At 40.4% G+C, this 16,621-nt stretch overlaps 1 protein-coding gene across 3 annotated transcripts in view; it reads left to right on the forward strand.

Moving 5' to 3' along the window:
* LOC126187668 (kinesin-like protein Klp10A) overlaps positions 1–16,621 on the forward strand; it is a 318,100-nt gene that overhangs the window by 254,272 nt on the left and 47,207 nt on the right. For all 3 annotated transcript variants that reach the window (XM_049928898.1, XM_049928900.1, XM_049928899.1), the window contains exons 5-7: positions 4,004–4,339; positions 4,847–5,009; positions 12,115–12,218. In XM_049928898.1, coding sequence (XP_049784855.1) covers positions 4,004–4,339; positions 4,847–5,009; positions 12,115–12,218 — 603 coding nt within the window. The remainder of the gene's footprint in view (positions 1–4,003; positions 4,340–4,846; positions 5,010–12,114; positions 12,219–16,621) is intronic.

Raw genomic sequence — 16,621 nt, forward strand, 5'->3', positions numbered from 1 at the left:
CCCATAGGTTCCAGTAACAATATGTACAATCTGTATGTCACCATATTTGGAATTTGTTTTAAATGTAGTTGTGTGATAGTATAAAGTTCCCATTCGAACTATGCAGTGTGTACACCATAGGCAGTATCAAAGCTAACTTATCATCCTAAAGATAAATTTGTGCCTTTTGACTTAAAAGTTAAATTCAATAATTAATTGTGGTGTGAACTCTAATCAGTGCACTTGCTCAAAATAGGCAAGAACAGGGAGGGTGACACACCAGATGCTGCAGAGGGGCTGATTGATCTATAGGAGCAGGGAAATTGTGTACCAGCAACTTGACATCTCTAAAATGGTAGGAGGGGGGGTGGGGGGGAGATCTCATGGTTAATATTAGAATTAAACAGCTTCAACCATGCCAGATTGGATTGTACGTGTACGAAGACAGTTAAGAGCAACAACAACTCAGCACAATTGTATAGTTATTTCCATAATTTATATTCAGAAGATAAATTACAACAGTGTCAAATGATCCCTTTCTGTGATTCTAGGTATATTGAATGAAATGTCCAACTAAATCTAAATGTTTTGGTAAACATCAATAAACAATCATAGAAGAGTGAGAATTAAGAGAGAAACATCATTTCTCTAAAGAAATAAAAAAAATGGACATGGGATGGAAGACAAGACCGGAGCCATTCTCATCCTTTATGCCGTTCCGGTTCTAAACTCAGTTTTTTTCGCCTACATCACAGTTCAAAAATAAATATTCAGCATGAGATATTTGTTCATACTTTAAGTACATTTCCTACTTGCACAAAGCAGAGATGTTGGCACTTAAAGATATAATAGCTCTATCCCATGCAAATTTTCCTCTTCTTTCCTTTTCAGTAAACATGCAATGTTAAGATACATTTTCTTCAGAAGTGTGTGCACCTCCAAAGTCGGATTGCAATCTGTCAAATACTTATTGCCATCTGTTGCTGAAGATGCATTCATCACTGAATATGATTGCACAGAAGAGTTGTATGAGTAATATGTGGTGTTCATCCACAGACGTCACAGAAGTACCTCTGCAAGGAGCTAGGCATTTTAACTACATTGTACATATATAATTTAAGAACAGTCAAAATTTTATCATTTGCCCAATAACATAAAATGTCTGACAGGTAGCAAAGTGAGCTTCAAATCCAACTTAAAACCATTTCTCGTTGATAACTCCTATTCCATGGACAAATTTCTATTTAAAAACTGGCAACCTGTAAAAAGAAAAGCTAATCTTTAAATGTAGTTTCATGAGTGGGACTAAAACAATCTGTTCATTAATGTTAACACTGATTATTAATACGAATTCTGTAAACTAACTCATTCCACATGATTTTGAGAAACGAATCATTCATACAATCTATGAAACACATAACTGCTTTGCTATGTCTTCCCAAATGCATAATAAAATAAAACAGTGCACAATATCTATGTTATATAGATGCATATTTTTACAGAACTATATTAGCCCTCTGTTACTCGCCCTGATGACAGGTGTCATCCACAACATAAATGGTGTATTTGGACACTTTGAATAGTGTATATGAACGATTTTAGGAGTGTTTCATTTAAATCTAAATATAAGTACAGGGTGTTTATAAATGAATATTGGGGTTTTAACGCTTTATAGTATTTATTACATTAAACTTACAGTTGTAGATGATATGTCAAATGAAAGAGCAACTCAAACAGTTGTGTTTGGCACCAGTGCGTATGCATTGGCATAGTGAAGTACGTGATTGGTTGAACTTCACTGTACCCAAACGCTGGATAGGTCGCAAGCGGCCCAAGACTGAGCTTGCTTTGCATGGGCTCCACATTCACGTGACCTAACGCCATGAGATTTTTTTTCCTTTGGGGCTTCATCAAGGATTGTGTGTACGTGTCTCCACTACCAGCAGACCTCCCTGAGTTAAGAAACCGGATTGAAGCAGCTGTTGCTACAATCACTGAAGACACACTTATCAACGTTTGGGAAGAACTCGGCTATAGACCTGATGTGTGCCGTGTTACAAATGGGGCTCACATTGAACATTTATAAGGTTCTTGGTAAAACGGTGCGAGTTGCTCTTTCATTTGACATACCGTATCATTTATAACTGTAAGTTTAGATAATAAATATTATAAAGCGTTAAAACCCCGATATTCATTTATAAACACGCTGTATATAGGTAAGGTATGTAGTAGTTGATAGAAACATTTGGCAGTTGTTCGTAAACACCTCCAGTACCTCTGATAGCAGCCAACTGCGAACACCTCTATAAAGGAACTATCAAACGTCAGACTTCTCAAGTGCGTCCTGAATCATTTTCACCCATGAATAAGTAGCAGGATACAAGTCTACTACCCTTTCAGTTATCCCACAACTTTGTCACACTCCTTCTAAAATGTCTTGGAGACATGTATATTACAAACCAATGAAAGCTCTGAACTCTCTAATATATGTTTATTTAGAACTCCTTTCCCTAGAAAAGTTGCCACAAATTTAATTGATATAAGTATTAATACCTGTTGCAATAAGAGGTATTATCTTTCCATCCAAAAGTAACTTTGTAGCTTTGTAGTAGCACTTTGTCTTTCTTATAAGAATTTAATTTTTTTGGTCCAGGTAAATGCGCAATAATATTGAGATCTTGTTCTAACATTGGTAGGATATTTACTTTTCCTCCATTTACTATTCCATATTTTCCTAAAAGAAATATGTCCTCTTCAATAACTTCTTACTGTGAGTAATATTCATCATTTTCTGCCAATTTTTGTTATGGTGCTGGATCACTCCTCATTCTCAGTCAGCAGTATCACTGTCAGGATCTTCATCACTCAACCTTACATCAGCAGCTCTGCTGAACTCTGTCCTAGGTTTTTCTTTTTCTTTCACAAACTAAACGTATAGAAAATATTTACTTTTAGACAAATATTCTAGGTAGCAAGCAAAATGTAATTAGTTATGATGTGCCTACAATTATGCACATGAAAATTAGACTGAATCTGGGGAAGCAGTAAAGTGACATACATAGGCTTTGTTTCAGATTGTAGCAGTAGTGATCGTGCGGTTGACCAGTGTCTTCCAAGCTATAATAATGTTTTGTAAATGATGCAACCCCTCATAATTGAAATCCAGTGATAGCTGAAACTAACAGATGGAGAGTTAATGGAAAGGTTCTGGAAATGGTGCAAACTCAGTCAGACTAAATAGAGCGGGAAAATTATTTGTATAACGGGTGTCATCCGCACGAGCATTGGAGGGTTAATACTATGTGAACTACTTGGGTTTTATGATTTGTCTGTTGCACAAGGTACACATCTTTTGCATGCCACAAAAGTAAAAATTAAACCAGTTGTGAGCAACTCCACAGGTACCATACTTGTATGATTTGCTAGGCAGCAGGTGTCAGACTTCACTATGAACACACCACTCCAGGGAAGGAAACATGTTCCTGGATCTTTATAATTCATCGTGGTCTATAGTATTCAGAACACCATGTTTCAGTATCTTGTTTTTCAATAACTGTTTTGAGCATTTGTTAACAAAAAGTTGAATTATCGAGGAATACCTGTCTCCATAGGTGCCAAAAGGTACCTCTGTTGTTGTATCTGTGCAGGGTACAGGAACTGAAAGCTATAACTGAAACTGGTGTTAAAACTTGTCTATTCACAGATAAAGCAACTGATACTTATGGACATGTACCGTACAGTGTGCCAGTAAGTAAATAAGACTTCATTAGTGTGGGATCAATTGCTTTAGTATGTTTGCTGGTTATTTTCAACTAGTCTGCCTAATATCTAAATCTATTTTTCTAACTGCTGGAATGGAACAGCAATTTTTTTCCCCCCATTTCTGTTGCCACTTCACTTGTTTGTCTATACAGGATTTGGCTGATTTTGATCATTTTGTGTTGGTACTGCCCTCACTATTTATTTATTTGTAGCAACTATGCAATGTTCAAAGCACCAGAGTAATTTAATGAAAATGTTTCAGAACGAGCATTACGCAACAAACAAGGTGGAAGGCTCACAAATGTTCCAACAGTAAATGGACATGGGGATACACACATCCAAAGAGGATTAGAAAATATTGCTCCAAACCCAGCTAATTTAACTGCACGACAACACACTATGCAGCACCAACAATTAACAGCATTGCAGCAACAAAAGCAACAACAGCAGCAGTTAATCCAACACCAGTTACTAGTCCAGCAGCAGCAGCAGCAGCAACAGCAGCAGCTGCTACTGCAACAGCAGCAGCAGCAACAACAACAACAACAACAACAACAACAACAACAGCAGCAGCAGCCTGCAACAGTTGGAAATACAGGTTCCTGTCTGCACTCGTTGGGGTTAAGGATTGTGTGTCCTCCTTTGATATGCTCCTTTTTGTGGACTGTTTGAGGATTTAGTCGCATATGTATAAAGTTTTTGTATCCTCGGAACACACAAATTCCAAATGTTGAAATCTTTTGTGCAATGTGTAATTTTCACAAAGTTTGACTTGTGCTATATTCTTTAATTGAAACAGCTCCGTACACGAGTCTCTATTCCACCATTTTTAAATATCTTTATTTGGGAAAGAGGATGGGAAAGAAGAATCATGTCTTACTGTTTCTGTCATGTGCACACTTTTTTTAGTTTTTTGTTGTAATATTTCTTCCGCACTTACAAAAGAATTTGAACAAAATAACTCCAATATTCACTTCACGTTTACTGCATGCTTGACTTCAGCTGTTTTATATGTTACATAGAACATTGTGCATGTGTAGTTAAACAGGACAGTTGTGTGAGAACAAGTACTGAGTTTTGACATCATTTTGCATTTTCTTCTCAGGGGCTGGTAAATTTCGCCGTAGTAATGTTGTGAAAGAAGTTGAAAAATTAAAAAAGAACAGAGATGAAAGGAGGCAGCGTCAAGCTGAACTTAAAGAGGAGAAAGAACTACTTATGAATATGGACCCAGGGAATCCAAACTGGGAGTTCCTCGCAATGATAAGGTATTAATAAATCATAAGGAACAGTCTTTAAATCACAAATTTTGTCTAGTTTTGTAGCTCTACATATTAATCAAAATCAGCTTCATAGTAGTAATTTGTGTAGTCATGCTTTATTTTGTTTGGCACAGCTACAGCTACAACTACAGCTGGGTCATTCCATGTCAAGTGTCCCAGTTTAGAAGATGATCCCAGCCCGACCATCTTCAATTTTGATGAAATTTGTACAGGATGTACCTGATGGCCCTACATGAACTTGTGCAAAGTTTCAGGCTCACCTGTAACCTGGTTGAGGTGCTAGAGCCATTTTCGTGAAGACCACTTTTACAGAGACTGAAAAGTCATGAAGAAATTGTCAAGTTTGGCATTCCACTTTTCCTGATGTAAGAGAGCTAGACTCTTGCTTCTGGGTATAGTGGTACAACTTTGTGTGCTCTAAACACAAATGTCACAAGTAGAGTTCAGAAAGCAATGCATTTGGCATAATCTCAGTTCAAAGTGGGCAACAAATCATGCCACGAGAAATTTGCCCCATAGTTTAACGAGGCATAAGTAGTTGGAGTAGGTATTAAAATCCATGGAGAAGAAATAAAAACTTTGAGGTTCGCCGATGACATTGTAATTCTGTCAGAGACAGCAAAGGACTTGGAAGAGCAGTTGAACGGAATGGATGGTGTCCTGAAGGGAGGATATAAGATGAACATCAACAAAAGCAAAACGAGGATAATGGAATGTAGTTGAATTAAGTCGGGTGGTGTTGAGGGTATCAGATTAGGAAATGAGACACTTAAAGTAGCTCAGGAGTTTTGCTATTTGGGGAGCAAAATAACTGATGATGGTCGAAGTAGAGAGGATGTAAAATGTAGACTGGCAATGGCAAGGAAAGCGTTTCTGAAGAAGAGAAATTTGTTAACATCGAGTATTGATTTAAGTGTCAGGAAGCCGTTTCTGAAAGCATTTGTATGGAGTGTAGCCATGTATGGAAGTGAAACATGGACGGTAGATAGTTTGGACAAGAAGAGAATACAAGCTTTCGAAATGTGGTGCTACAGAAGAATGCTGAAGATTAGATGGGTAGATCACATAACTAATGAGGAAGTATTGAATAGGATTGGGGAGACGAGAAGTTTGTGGCACAACTTGACCAGAAGGGATCAGTTGGTAGGACATGTTCTGAGGTATCAAGGGATCACCAATTTAGTATTGGAGGGCAGCGTGGAGGGTAAAATCGTAGGGGGAGACCAAGAGATGAATACACTAAGCAGATTCAGAAGGATGTGGGTTGCAGTAGGTACTGGCAGATGAAGCAGCTTGCACAGGATAGAGTAGCATGGAAAGCTGCATCAAACCAGTCTCAGGACTGAAGACCACAACAACAACAAGTAGTGGAGAAAGTGCACTATGGACCTGGTCTTTTGCCAAACTACTGTGTGTCTGGGTGTTTCGTATATCACAAATTTTGGCCTGGCTTTTGTGTTTAGTTACTGTGCTACCATCCTGTAAATTTGCTAAAAAAACATGAATTTATCAAAATGTACCTGTATTCAAAGTCACGTATCTCAAAATGGACACCTACCACATTAAATTCATTAACACCTTTCAACAGAGCACATTTCATTCTATTAGAAAAACTTATTTTCATTTTGGTGTCTCTTTGGGTAAGGTGCAAAAAATTCGCCTAAACTATTGACTTTTTTGGTAATATGGAAAATCCTTGCGTTGGTCCATGGTGGCTATGCCACTACCAATCTCAAGACTGGTAACCCCATCGCCAAGGGGCCACGCCCAATAGCCATGCAAGGTCAGCCACAGGTGGGTTTCTTTAATTCAGGTTCCCAAGCCTGAAAGTGGGTATCTAGCAGGTCACCAAGCCTTTTTTGGGTCTCTCTTTGGTTCCCAAGACATAATACAGATTCTTCAATTGTTAAATGTTTTAAATTTTTTGCTGATGTCCAAAACTATTGCTACCGGCAAAATGTATTGCCGCCCCATCATTGAAGCAGCTGGGACCGGTATGACTGCAATTACCTGTTGTTCTGGGATTGAGCATATGTCTCTTCTGGTAGGCCAATGAAATGATTGAGCAGCTCCATGAGGATGCATTAAATTAATCAAGGCATCATTTTGTTCACGTGAAACTTCACAGATATTTCCTATCCACCATTTTCCACCACAAACGCAAGCAACATACTGGCCAGGCTGTAGTTCATTAATAGCAACCTGTTTAGTAGCAACTTTAGCATGTCAGTTAATATTTGCTATAAAGGACAATGTATCATTTGATAATCTGCAAATGCTAAGTCGCTTTTCATCAGTTGGCACAAAATGGTGATGGTCTCTTGTACCAGACACTGTACATCCACCCTCAAAATGTTTCTGTTGATCAGTTTTTGCATCTTCAATAATTTCCTTTTTTAATATAAATAAATTCAATGGGATGAACATATATAACAGGGGGAAACATTCCATGTGGGAAAAATATATCTAAAAACAAAGATGATGTGACTTACCAAACGAAAGCGCTGGCATGTCGATACACACAAACGTACACACAAAATTTAAGCTTTCGCAACCAACGGTTGCTTCGTCAGGAAAGAGGGAAGGAGAGGGAAAGACGAAAGGATGTGAGTTTTAAGGGAGAGGGTAAGGAGTCATTCCAATCCCGGGAGCGGAAAGACCTACCTTATGGGGCAAAAAAGGACAGGTATACACTAGAGCGAGCACGCGTGCCCACACACACACACACACACACACACACACACACACACACACACACACACACAAAGTTTGGGCAGAGATGTCAGTCGAGGCAGAAGTACAGAGGCAAAGATGTTGTTGAATAACAGGTGAGGTATGAGCAGCGGCAACTTGAAATTAACGGAGGTTGAGGCCTGGTGGGTAATGAGAAGAGAGGATGTACTGAACGGCAAGTTTTGGGGTTCTTCTGTGGGAGGTTCTGGGTTTGAGGGGATGATGTGACTTACCAAACGAAAGTGCCCCACTTGTGATAGGATACTTTCTGGGACTGGATCAGACTCTGAATGTGACTCTCCAGCAGGGATACGACTTCCTCAAATCCTGCCATGAAATGAGATCCATCCTTCATGAAATCCTCCCCACTCCACCAAGAGTGTCTTTCCGCCATCCACCTAACCTTCGTAACCTCTTTGTTCATCCCTATGAAATCCCCAAACCACCTTCCCTACCCTCTGGCTCCTACCCTTGTAACCGCCCCCGGTGTAAAACCTGTCCCATGCACCCTCCCACCACCACCTACTCCAGTCCTGTAACCCAGAAGGTGTACACGGTCAAAGGCAGAGCCACGTGTGAAAGCACCCACGTGATTTACCAACTGACCTGTTTACACTGTGGGAATGACCAGCAACAAACTGTCCATTCGCATGAATGGACACAGGCAGACAGTGTTTGTTGGTAATGAGGATCCTGTGGCTAAACTTGCCTTGGTTCTCGGCCAGCACATCTTGGCACAATGTTACACCGTCCGGGTTATCTGAATACTTCCCATTAACACCAACCTGTCAGAACTCCGGAAATGGGAACTTGTCCTTCAGTATATCCTCTCTTCTCCTTACCCACCAGGCCTCAACCTCCGCTAATTTAAAGTTGCCGCCGCTCATACCTCACCCGTTATTCAACAACATCTTTGCGTCTGTACTTCCGCCTCGACTGACATCTCTGCCCAAGCTCTTTGCCTTTACAAATGTCTGCTTCTCTCTCTCTCTCTCTCTCTCTCTCTCTGTGTGTGTGTGTGTGTGTGTGTGTGTGTGTGTGTGTGTGTGTGTGTGTGTGTGTGTGTGTGTCCTTTTTTCCCCCTAAGGTAAGTCTTTCCACTCCTGGGATTGGAATGACTCCTTACCCTGTCCCTTAAAACCCACATCCTTTCATCTTTCTTCGCTCCTTCCCTCTTTCCTGACGAAGCAACCATTGGTTGCGAAAGCTTGAAATTTTGTGTGTTTTTTTTTATTGTGCCTATCTACCAGCGCTTTCCCGTTTGGTAAGTCATGGAATCTTTAAAACAGAACAGTTGGTGTTGAGATTTGGTTGTCAATTGGGCGCTGAAGGCTAGCTCTTGCTGCTAAATGTTTAACTGTGCCCCCAATTCTGTCACATGGTGATTTCCCTTGGCTTGTTCCAAAAAAATTCCATTCTGTAGTAATGCCGAAGTCTTTTTGATTATGGCGAAGATTTATGAAGCTCTTAAAATTTTTGTACTGTGCACGAGAACCGTCGCTAAAATAATGAATATGCTTAATTTCTTTAAAAATGCAAGTAAGGGATTTGATAAAGTATATTAAAAACACATGCACTGAAACTGTGTCATGTCTGAGGCAATCACTGATTATGCAGTAGCTGTCAATCTTCAGGTTTTCATTACCTTTGTAGTAAATGACAAATGGATGTATTGTAGCTTGACTATTTTCCCAATGGCATCCCTGCACTGCGTCTTGGACAATAAAGAAGTAATCTTCTGTGAAATCCATTAATATAATCAATTCTCCTGGTTTCAGACCTTCTTTAGTGAACTGCAAATGCTTGCTCTGATGCTTTGCAATGTAGTGGTGAATAGAGAGGGCCAACAGTTTTGTAACTAATTGTAATCTTCTTTTATTGGGCTATGTGCCAACATTAGTTTCACATTTTGGTGTATTGTGCAGACACAAACTGAATGTAAACCAGCTGTGCCTACAGTCACACACAACTTTGGCCTTAGTTCACAAAATTTATAAAATCCAATTACCAGTCCATTTTTATTGCGGTAAACAACAAATATTTAAGTTGCTCAGTAATAAGTATTTTTATTTATTAACCTTTTCTCCATCTATTCGAACAGTAATACAGTCCTTTTTTCCTGCACAGATCCGACTAAACTCTTCATCATAAAAATGTTCTATGACTCTTGCTTCACATCCTCAGAAAGCTTTTTCCCCATATTTCCCTTTGGGCTGTGCCAGTATTTCCTGTTCAGGTTTTTACTTTCTAGCCTTCCTTACCATTCTTTCTTAAACACAAAATTCTTCCATAGTCTTTTAGATAGACCAGTTTTGGGGGAACTAAGGTCAAAAATTGAATTTTCTCATTATTTGATTATGTAATTTTTCTTTCGGTTCTTGGATCACCTCAATGGAATATGAACAAGTCAAGCATTGCATGCTTGTGGATGGTTGCTCCAATTCACTGGGATAAAGTCCTCCCACTTCTGCAATTTTCTTAATAATTGCACCTTCAACTTGATGTATTCTGCACTTTTTGCATATCCTTTTGTATCCCTTGCAGCCAATTCATTGAAATTTTAATGGTGATACTCCAACAGATGTTAAGCTTGTATTCAAATTGTGACCAACATTAGTCTCATCTTCATCTGAGTGATACGTAACATCCATTTGTGAATATTTCATTGTATCAAATTCTTTTCTACAGGAAGGGCACATATTTTGGCCTGGTTCAATATCAGACATGGTTATCCTTTTAGCTGTTTCTATGTTGATTGAGCACAAGCTTTTTTGTGCAGTGTGGTTTTTCTTGCCAAATGGGTTGCAGCAAGATCTTCGCAAAACCTCAAATCTTTTAGGAGTAAAGCTTCACAGTGGAAGCATAGTTGAGTATTTTCAGTAGGGTGTAAACCACTCCATCTAGTAAGTAATTCTTGTTCTTCTAAGGAAAATTGCTTTACAGCTTTCAGTCCTTTTAAGGCTCTGTACGTCATTAAATGGCATGGGGAATTAGTATTTCCAAAACTGCATACATTAACTTGATCTTGTTCTTCCATTTTAGCAACAACTTTATTTGCTTCAGACACTAAAATCAAATTGTCGAGTCCTAAATAAAGAAAAGAAATAAAATTAATAAGCATTCAGCTTCCCAAAAATTATGCAGCAGTCTCTAGTACAGTTAAATGGTTAAATCAAGCAACGAACCGGTCATAAACAGGTTTAAAATTGCCGAACAAACAGCAAAATGAATATTTAAACAATGAAGACATAATCAACAAAATTCCAAATCGTAGGTGACATTCTTACACCTTACCCAAAGAGTAAAGTTTCTTTAATTGAATGAAATGTGCTGTGTTGAATGGTGTTAATGAATGTAATGTGGTAGGTGTCCATTTTGAGATACAGGACTTTGAACACAGGTACATTTTGATACATTCATATTTTTTGGCAAATTTACAGGATGGTAGCACAGTAATTAAACACACAAGCCAGGCCAAAATTTGTGATATACTAAACACCCAGACAGACCAGTAGTTTGGCAAAAGACCAGGTCCATAGTGCAGTTTCTCCACTACTTACACCTCATTAAATTATGGGACAAATTTCTCGCGGTATGATTTGTTGCCCACTTCGAACTGAGATTGTCATATGCATTGCTTTCTGAATCTACTTGCAACATTTGTGTGTAGAGCACACAGTTGTACTACTATACTCAGAAGCAAGAGTCTAGCTCTTTTACATTAGGAAAAGTGGAATGCCAAACTTGACAATTTCTTCATGACTTTTCGGTCTCTGTAAAATTGGTCTTCACGAAAATGGCTCTAGCACCTCAACCAGGTTACAGGTGAGCCTGAAACTTTGCACAAGTTCATGTAGGGCCCTCAGGTATATCCTGTACAAATTTCATCAAAATTGAAGATGGTAAAACTGGGAGTCCTAGGACACTTCACATGGAATAACCCAGCTTTCAAATAAAATAATTTTAAAATACTTTTTCCATGCTCTGGAAAGTATTTTCATACTCTATTTACAAGATGATTGGATGAATATGTTACACATATGTATGGAGCAAATGAATATTATGGCCCGTGAAGGTCTTCTGAAACGACTGTCACTTAACAACAAACTCATGTACTACAAAATCACGTGTAATGCATTTTTTTATGTTGCTGTGTCATCGAATTGTCAGGCAGTATTTCAGTGTGGGTTTTGTGTTATAGTTTAAGGCATTGTTTTGTTCCTCTAATTGTTTCTTACTCCCCTTGTATTCTCTCTATTTCTTTAAATGTTTTATTTGTAGTTTGTTACTTATGAAATCTGAATGGCAAAGAATAATGAATTAAAACATTGATATCATAATTTTATATTGTGTACAGGGAATACCGGAGTAGCATTGAATTTAGACCTCTGCGAGAAACCGATCCTGTTGAAGACCACCAGATAACAGTGTGTATTCGGAAAAGACCTCTAAATAAGAAAGGTGAGGGCTGTATATATAAAGGAAGTTTAATTGTTTCTTATGGTATGTAGCAGAAACTTGCATGAAACTGTTAAATTTGTGTTCTAAATATATATTTAGGTAGCAGCCATACTTTCATAAGTCACACCCTATCCACTATTCTCCTTCAGACACTCATTGCTTTGTAGGACAGTGTCCTCTGACTGCTTACCTGTTTCTATACTGTTAAATTAATCCATTTTTGTATCTATTTTGCAAGTAGTCTGTTGTTGCATTTCACGGACTGTATAATAGTATCTTATAAGATCTCACTGTAGCCCATAAATTTACGGATTTGGGAAGCAGTTACAGTCATAAGTAGCTTAGTCACATTTACACAGAAATTAGTGTAATCACCGATCGAGGTGGCACAGTGGTTAGCATACTGGATGATGGTGCAAACCTGCATCCAGCTATCCTGATGTACATTTTCCGTGATTTCCCTAAATTGCTTCAGGCAAATGACAGGATGGTTCCTTTGAAAGGGCAAGGCTGACTTTCTTCCCCATCCTCCCCTAATTCCATGGGACCAATGACCTCACTTTATGGTCCCCTTTCCCCACATCATCTAGCCAACCAACTAGTGTAATCTGACTGTAAGTAGTTATTTGTGACTAGTTTCATCAAAAGTCCACAATGGTGTGTGTGGTTTGAAGTGTTGGGAGGAGTATATTCATCTATATTCAAAGGCCTTTTGTTTCTTTATGCTATAGTGTGCGTTCGTGCACTACCATTGCCAAGATAAAATAGAGTAAACTTGTGATGTAGGTGTGATTTGTGATGTAAGTTATGGATAGCATTCAGATGCATGTATGGCATGTCTACATCTACATTTATACTCCGCAAGCCACCCAACGGTGTGTGGCGGAGGGCACTTTACGTGCCACTGTGATTATCTCCCTTTCCTGTTCCAGTCGTGTATGGTTCGCGGGAAGAACGACTGTCTTAAAACCTCTGTGCGTGCTCTAATCTCTCTAATTTTACATTCGTGATCTCCTCGGGAGGTATAAGTAGGGGGAAGCAATATATTCGATACCTCATCCAGAAACGCACCCTCTCGAAACCTGGCGAGCAAGCTACACCGTGATGCAGAGCGCCTCTCTTGCAGAGTCTGCCACTTCAGTTTGTTAAACATCTCCGTAACGCTATCACGGTTACCAAATAACCCTGTGACGAAACGCACCGCTCTTCTTTGGATCTTCTCTATCTCCTCCGTCAACCCGATCTGGTGCAGATCCCACACTGATGAGCAATACTCAAGTATAGGTCAAACGAGTGTTTTGTAAGCCACCTCCTTTGTTGATGGACTACATTTTCTAAGGACTCTCCCAATGAATCTCAACCTGGTACCCGCCTTACCAACAATTAATTTTATATGATCATTCCACTTCAAATCGTTCCGCACGCATACTCCCAGATATTTTACAGAAGTAACTGCTACCAGTGTTTGTTCCGCTATCATATAATCATACAATAAAGGATCCTTCTTTCTATGTATTCGCAATACATTACATTTGTCTATGTTAAGGGTCAGTTGCCACTCCCTGCACCAAGTGCCTATCCGCTGCAGATCTTCCTGCATTTCGCTACAGTTTTCTAATGCTGCAACTTCTCTGTGTACTACAGCATCATCCGCGAAAAGCCGCATGGAACTTCCGACACTATCTACTAGGTCATTTATATATATTGTGAAAAGCAATGGTCCCATAACACTCCCCTGTGGCACGCCAGAGGTTACTTTAACGTCTGTACACGTCTCTCCGTTGATAACAACATGCTGCGTTCTGTTTGCTAAAAACTCTTCAATCCAGCCACACAGCTGGTCTGATATTCCATAGGCTCTTACTTTATCAGGCGACAGTGCGGAACTGTATCGAACGCCTTCCGGAAGTCAAGAAAAATAGCATCTACCTGGGAGCCTGTATCTAATATTTTCTGGGTCTCATGAACAAATAAAGCGAGTTGGGTCTCACACGATCGCTGTTTCCGGAATCCATGTTGATTCCTACATAGTAGATTCTGAGTTTCCAAAAACGACATGATACTCGAGCAAAAAACATGTTCTAAAATCCTACAACAGATCGACGTCAGAGATATAGGTCTATAGTTTTGCGCATCTGCTCGACGACCCTTCTTGAAGACTGGGACTACCTGTGCTCTTTTCCAATCATTTGGAACCTTCCGTTCCTCTAGAGATTTGCGGTACATGGCTGTTAGAAGGAGGGCAAGTTCTTTCGCGTACTCTGTGTAGAATCGAGTTGGTATTCCGTCAGGTCCAGTGGACTTTCCTCTGTTGAGTGATTCCAGTTGCTTGGACACTTATTTCGATGTCAGCCATTTTTTCGTTTGTGCGAGGATTTAGAGAAGGAACTGCAGTGCGGTCTTGCTCTGTGAAACAGCTTTGGAAAAAAGTGTTTAGTATTTCAGCTTTACTCGTGTCATCCTCTGTTTCAATGCCATCATCATCCCGGAGTGTCTGGACATGCTGTTTCGAGCCACTTACTGATTTAACGTGTGAGCTCTGTAAGGATGGTTCAGTTGAAAAGGCCATGGCTGAATTTTCTGTCCCATCTTTGCCTACACCATATTCGATCACAACTATTGGTCACTAAAACAAAGAAGTAAGAGAAGTTCGTTCGCTTGGGGGGGTTCGTTCGCTTGGGGGGGGGGGGGGTTCGTTCGCTTGGGGGGGGGGGGTTCGTTCGCTTGGGGGGGGGGGTTCGTTCACTTGGGGGGGGGGTTCGTTCACTTGGGGGGGGGGGGTTCGTTCACTTGGGGGGTGTTCGTTCGCTTGGGGGGGTGTGTGTTCGTTCGCTTGGGGGGGTGGTGTTCGTTCGCTTGGGGGGGGTGTTCGTTCGCTTGGGGGGGGGGGGGGTGTTCGTTCGCTTGGGGGGGTGTTCGTTCGCTTGGGGGGGGTTCGTTCGCTTGGGGGGGGTTCGTTCGCTTGGGGGGGGTTCGTTCGCTTGGGGGGGGGTTCGTTCGCTTGGGGGGGGGGTTCGGACGCTTGGGGGGGGGTTCGTTCGCTTGGGGGGGGGTTCGTTCGCTTGGGGGGGGGGGTTCGTTCGCTTGGGGGGGGGTTCGTTCGCTTGGGGGGGGGGTGGTTCGTTCGCTTGGGGGGCGGTGTTCGTTTGGAATAATTAAGTTTACATTTATACTACATATTAAATATGGTTACAAGCTGACCCTTTAAGGGTTGTTGTATCTTTGGGTTTTTACCAATGTAAATTAGTAATTCTCATCAACCATGTTTTTTACATATTATATAAATTGAAATTTCTGTGGGGGTTCGGAGGAGGTGTCAAGGAGAAACTTTTTCCAGCTAGTTTTAAAATTTTGAGATTGCTGTGCCTGATATTTTATTTCATTGGTAAGTGATCAAAATTTTTGATGGCACCGATGCACAGCCCTTTTTTTTCTCATCTCTGGTCAACTTTAATATGAAAAAAATTAACGTCATTTTAGCTTCTGGTGTAGTAATAATGTTCATCATTATTCCTTTTGAACTCTAGTGGGTTATTAACAACAAATGTTATGAGGGGATAACAACTGGAAACAATAGTTGGCTACTCACCATTTAGGGGAGGCATTCTGTCACAGGCAGGCACAGTGAAATATAAGGCTGCAAATATTCATAATTTGGATTACGTCCATCATCAGAAACTGAATACACACTGAGCCACCCAAACATGACTCGTGACCCTTCCTCACAGCTTTACTTCCACCCATACTTAGTCTCCTACCTTCCAAACTTCACGGAAGTTTCTCGTGCAAAATTTGTAACACGAGCACTTTTGGAAAAATGATATTGCGGAGACATGGCTTGGCCACAGTGTGGCAGAAGTAAAACTGTGAAGACAGCTACACAAGCACGACTCAAAACCTAAGTTGGTAGAGCACTTGCCTGCAAAAGGCAAAAGTCCCGAGTTAGTGTCTCGGTCTCTGGTACACAGTTTTAATCTGCCAGATAGTTTCATATCAGCACACAGATTTGCTGCAGCAGAGTGAAAACTTCATTACAATGACTATCGTCTCTGGGCTACATTTGTATCTGAGGTGAGAAACGATCTAGCTGGGATAGGTAGTGGTGGCGTGGAAGAGATGTGGGGGCAGGGATAACAGTATAGTGCTGGGGGAAGATGCTAGTACTGTTCGTGGAACTGTGAAGGAACGTGGTGGAAACATGATAGGGGTGCTAGGTGCGGCATTGGGGAGGGGGAGTAAAAAGGGGAAAGGACTGTTTTCATATGCTGGTGGATTGGGGGGTATAGTATTAAAGTGAGAACAGGGAAGGGGATAGGCAGTGGATGGTACGGTGGTTAGGTGAACAAAGGACGTGTCATGGGGAGAGTTCCCACTAGTGTAATTAAGAAAATCTGGAGTTAAAT

Source organism: Schistocerca cancellata, chromosome 5 (assembly GCF_023864275.1).
Source record: "Schistocerca cancellata isolate TAMUIC-IGC-003103 chromosome 5, iqSchCanc2.1, whole genome shotgun sequence".
In the NCBI taxonomy this organism is placed as follows: Eukaryota; Metazoa; Arthropoda; class Insecta; order Orthoptera; family Acrididae; genus Schistocerca; species Schistocerca cancellata.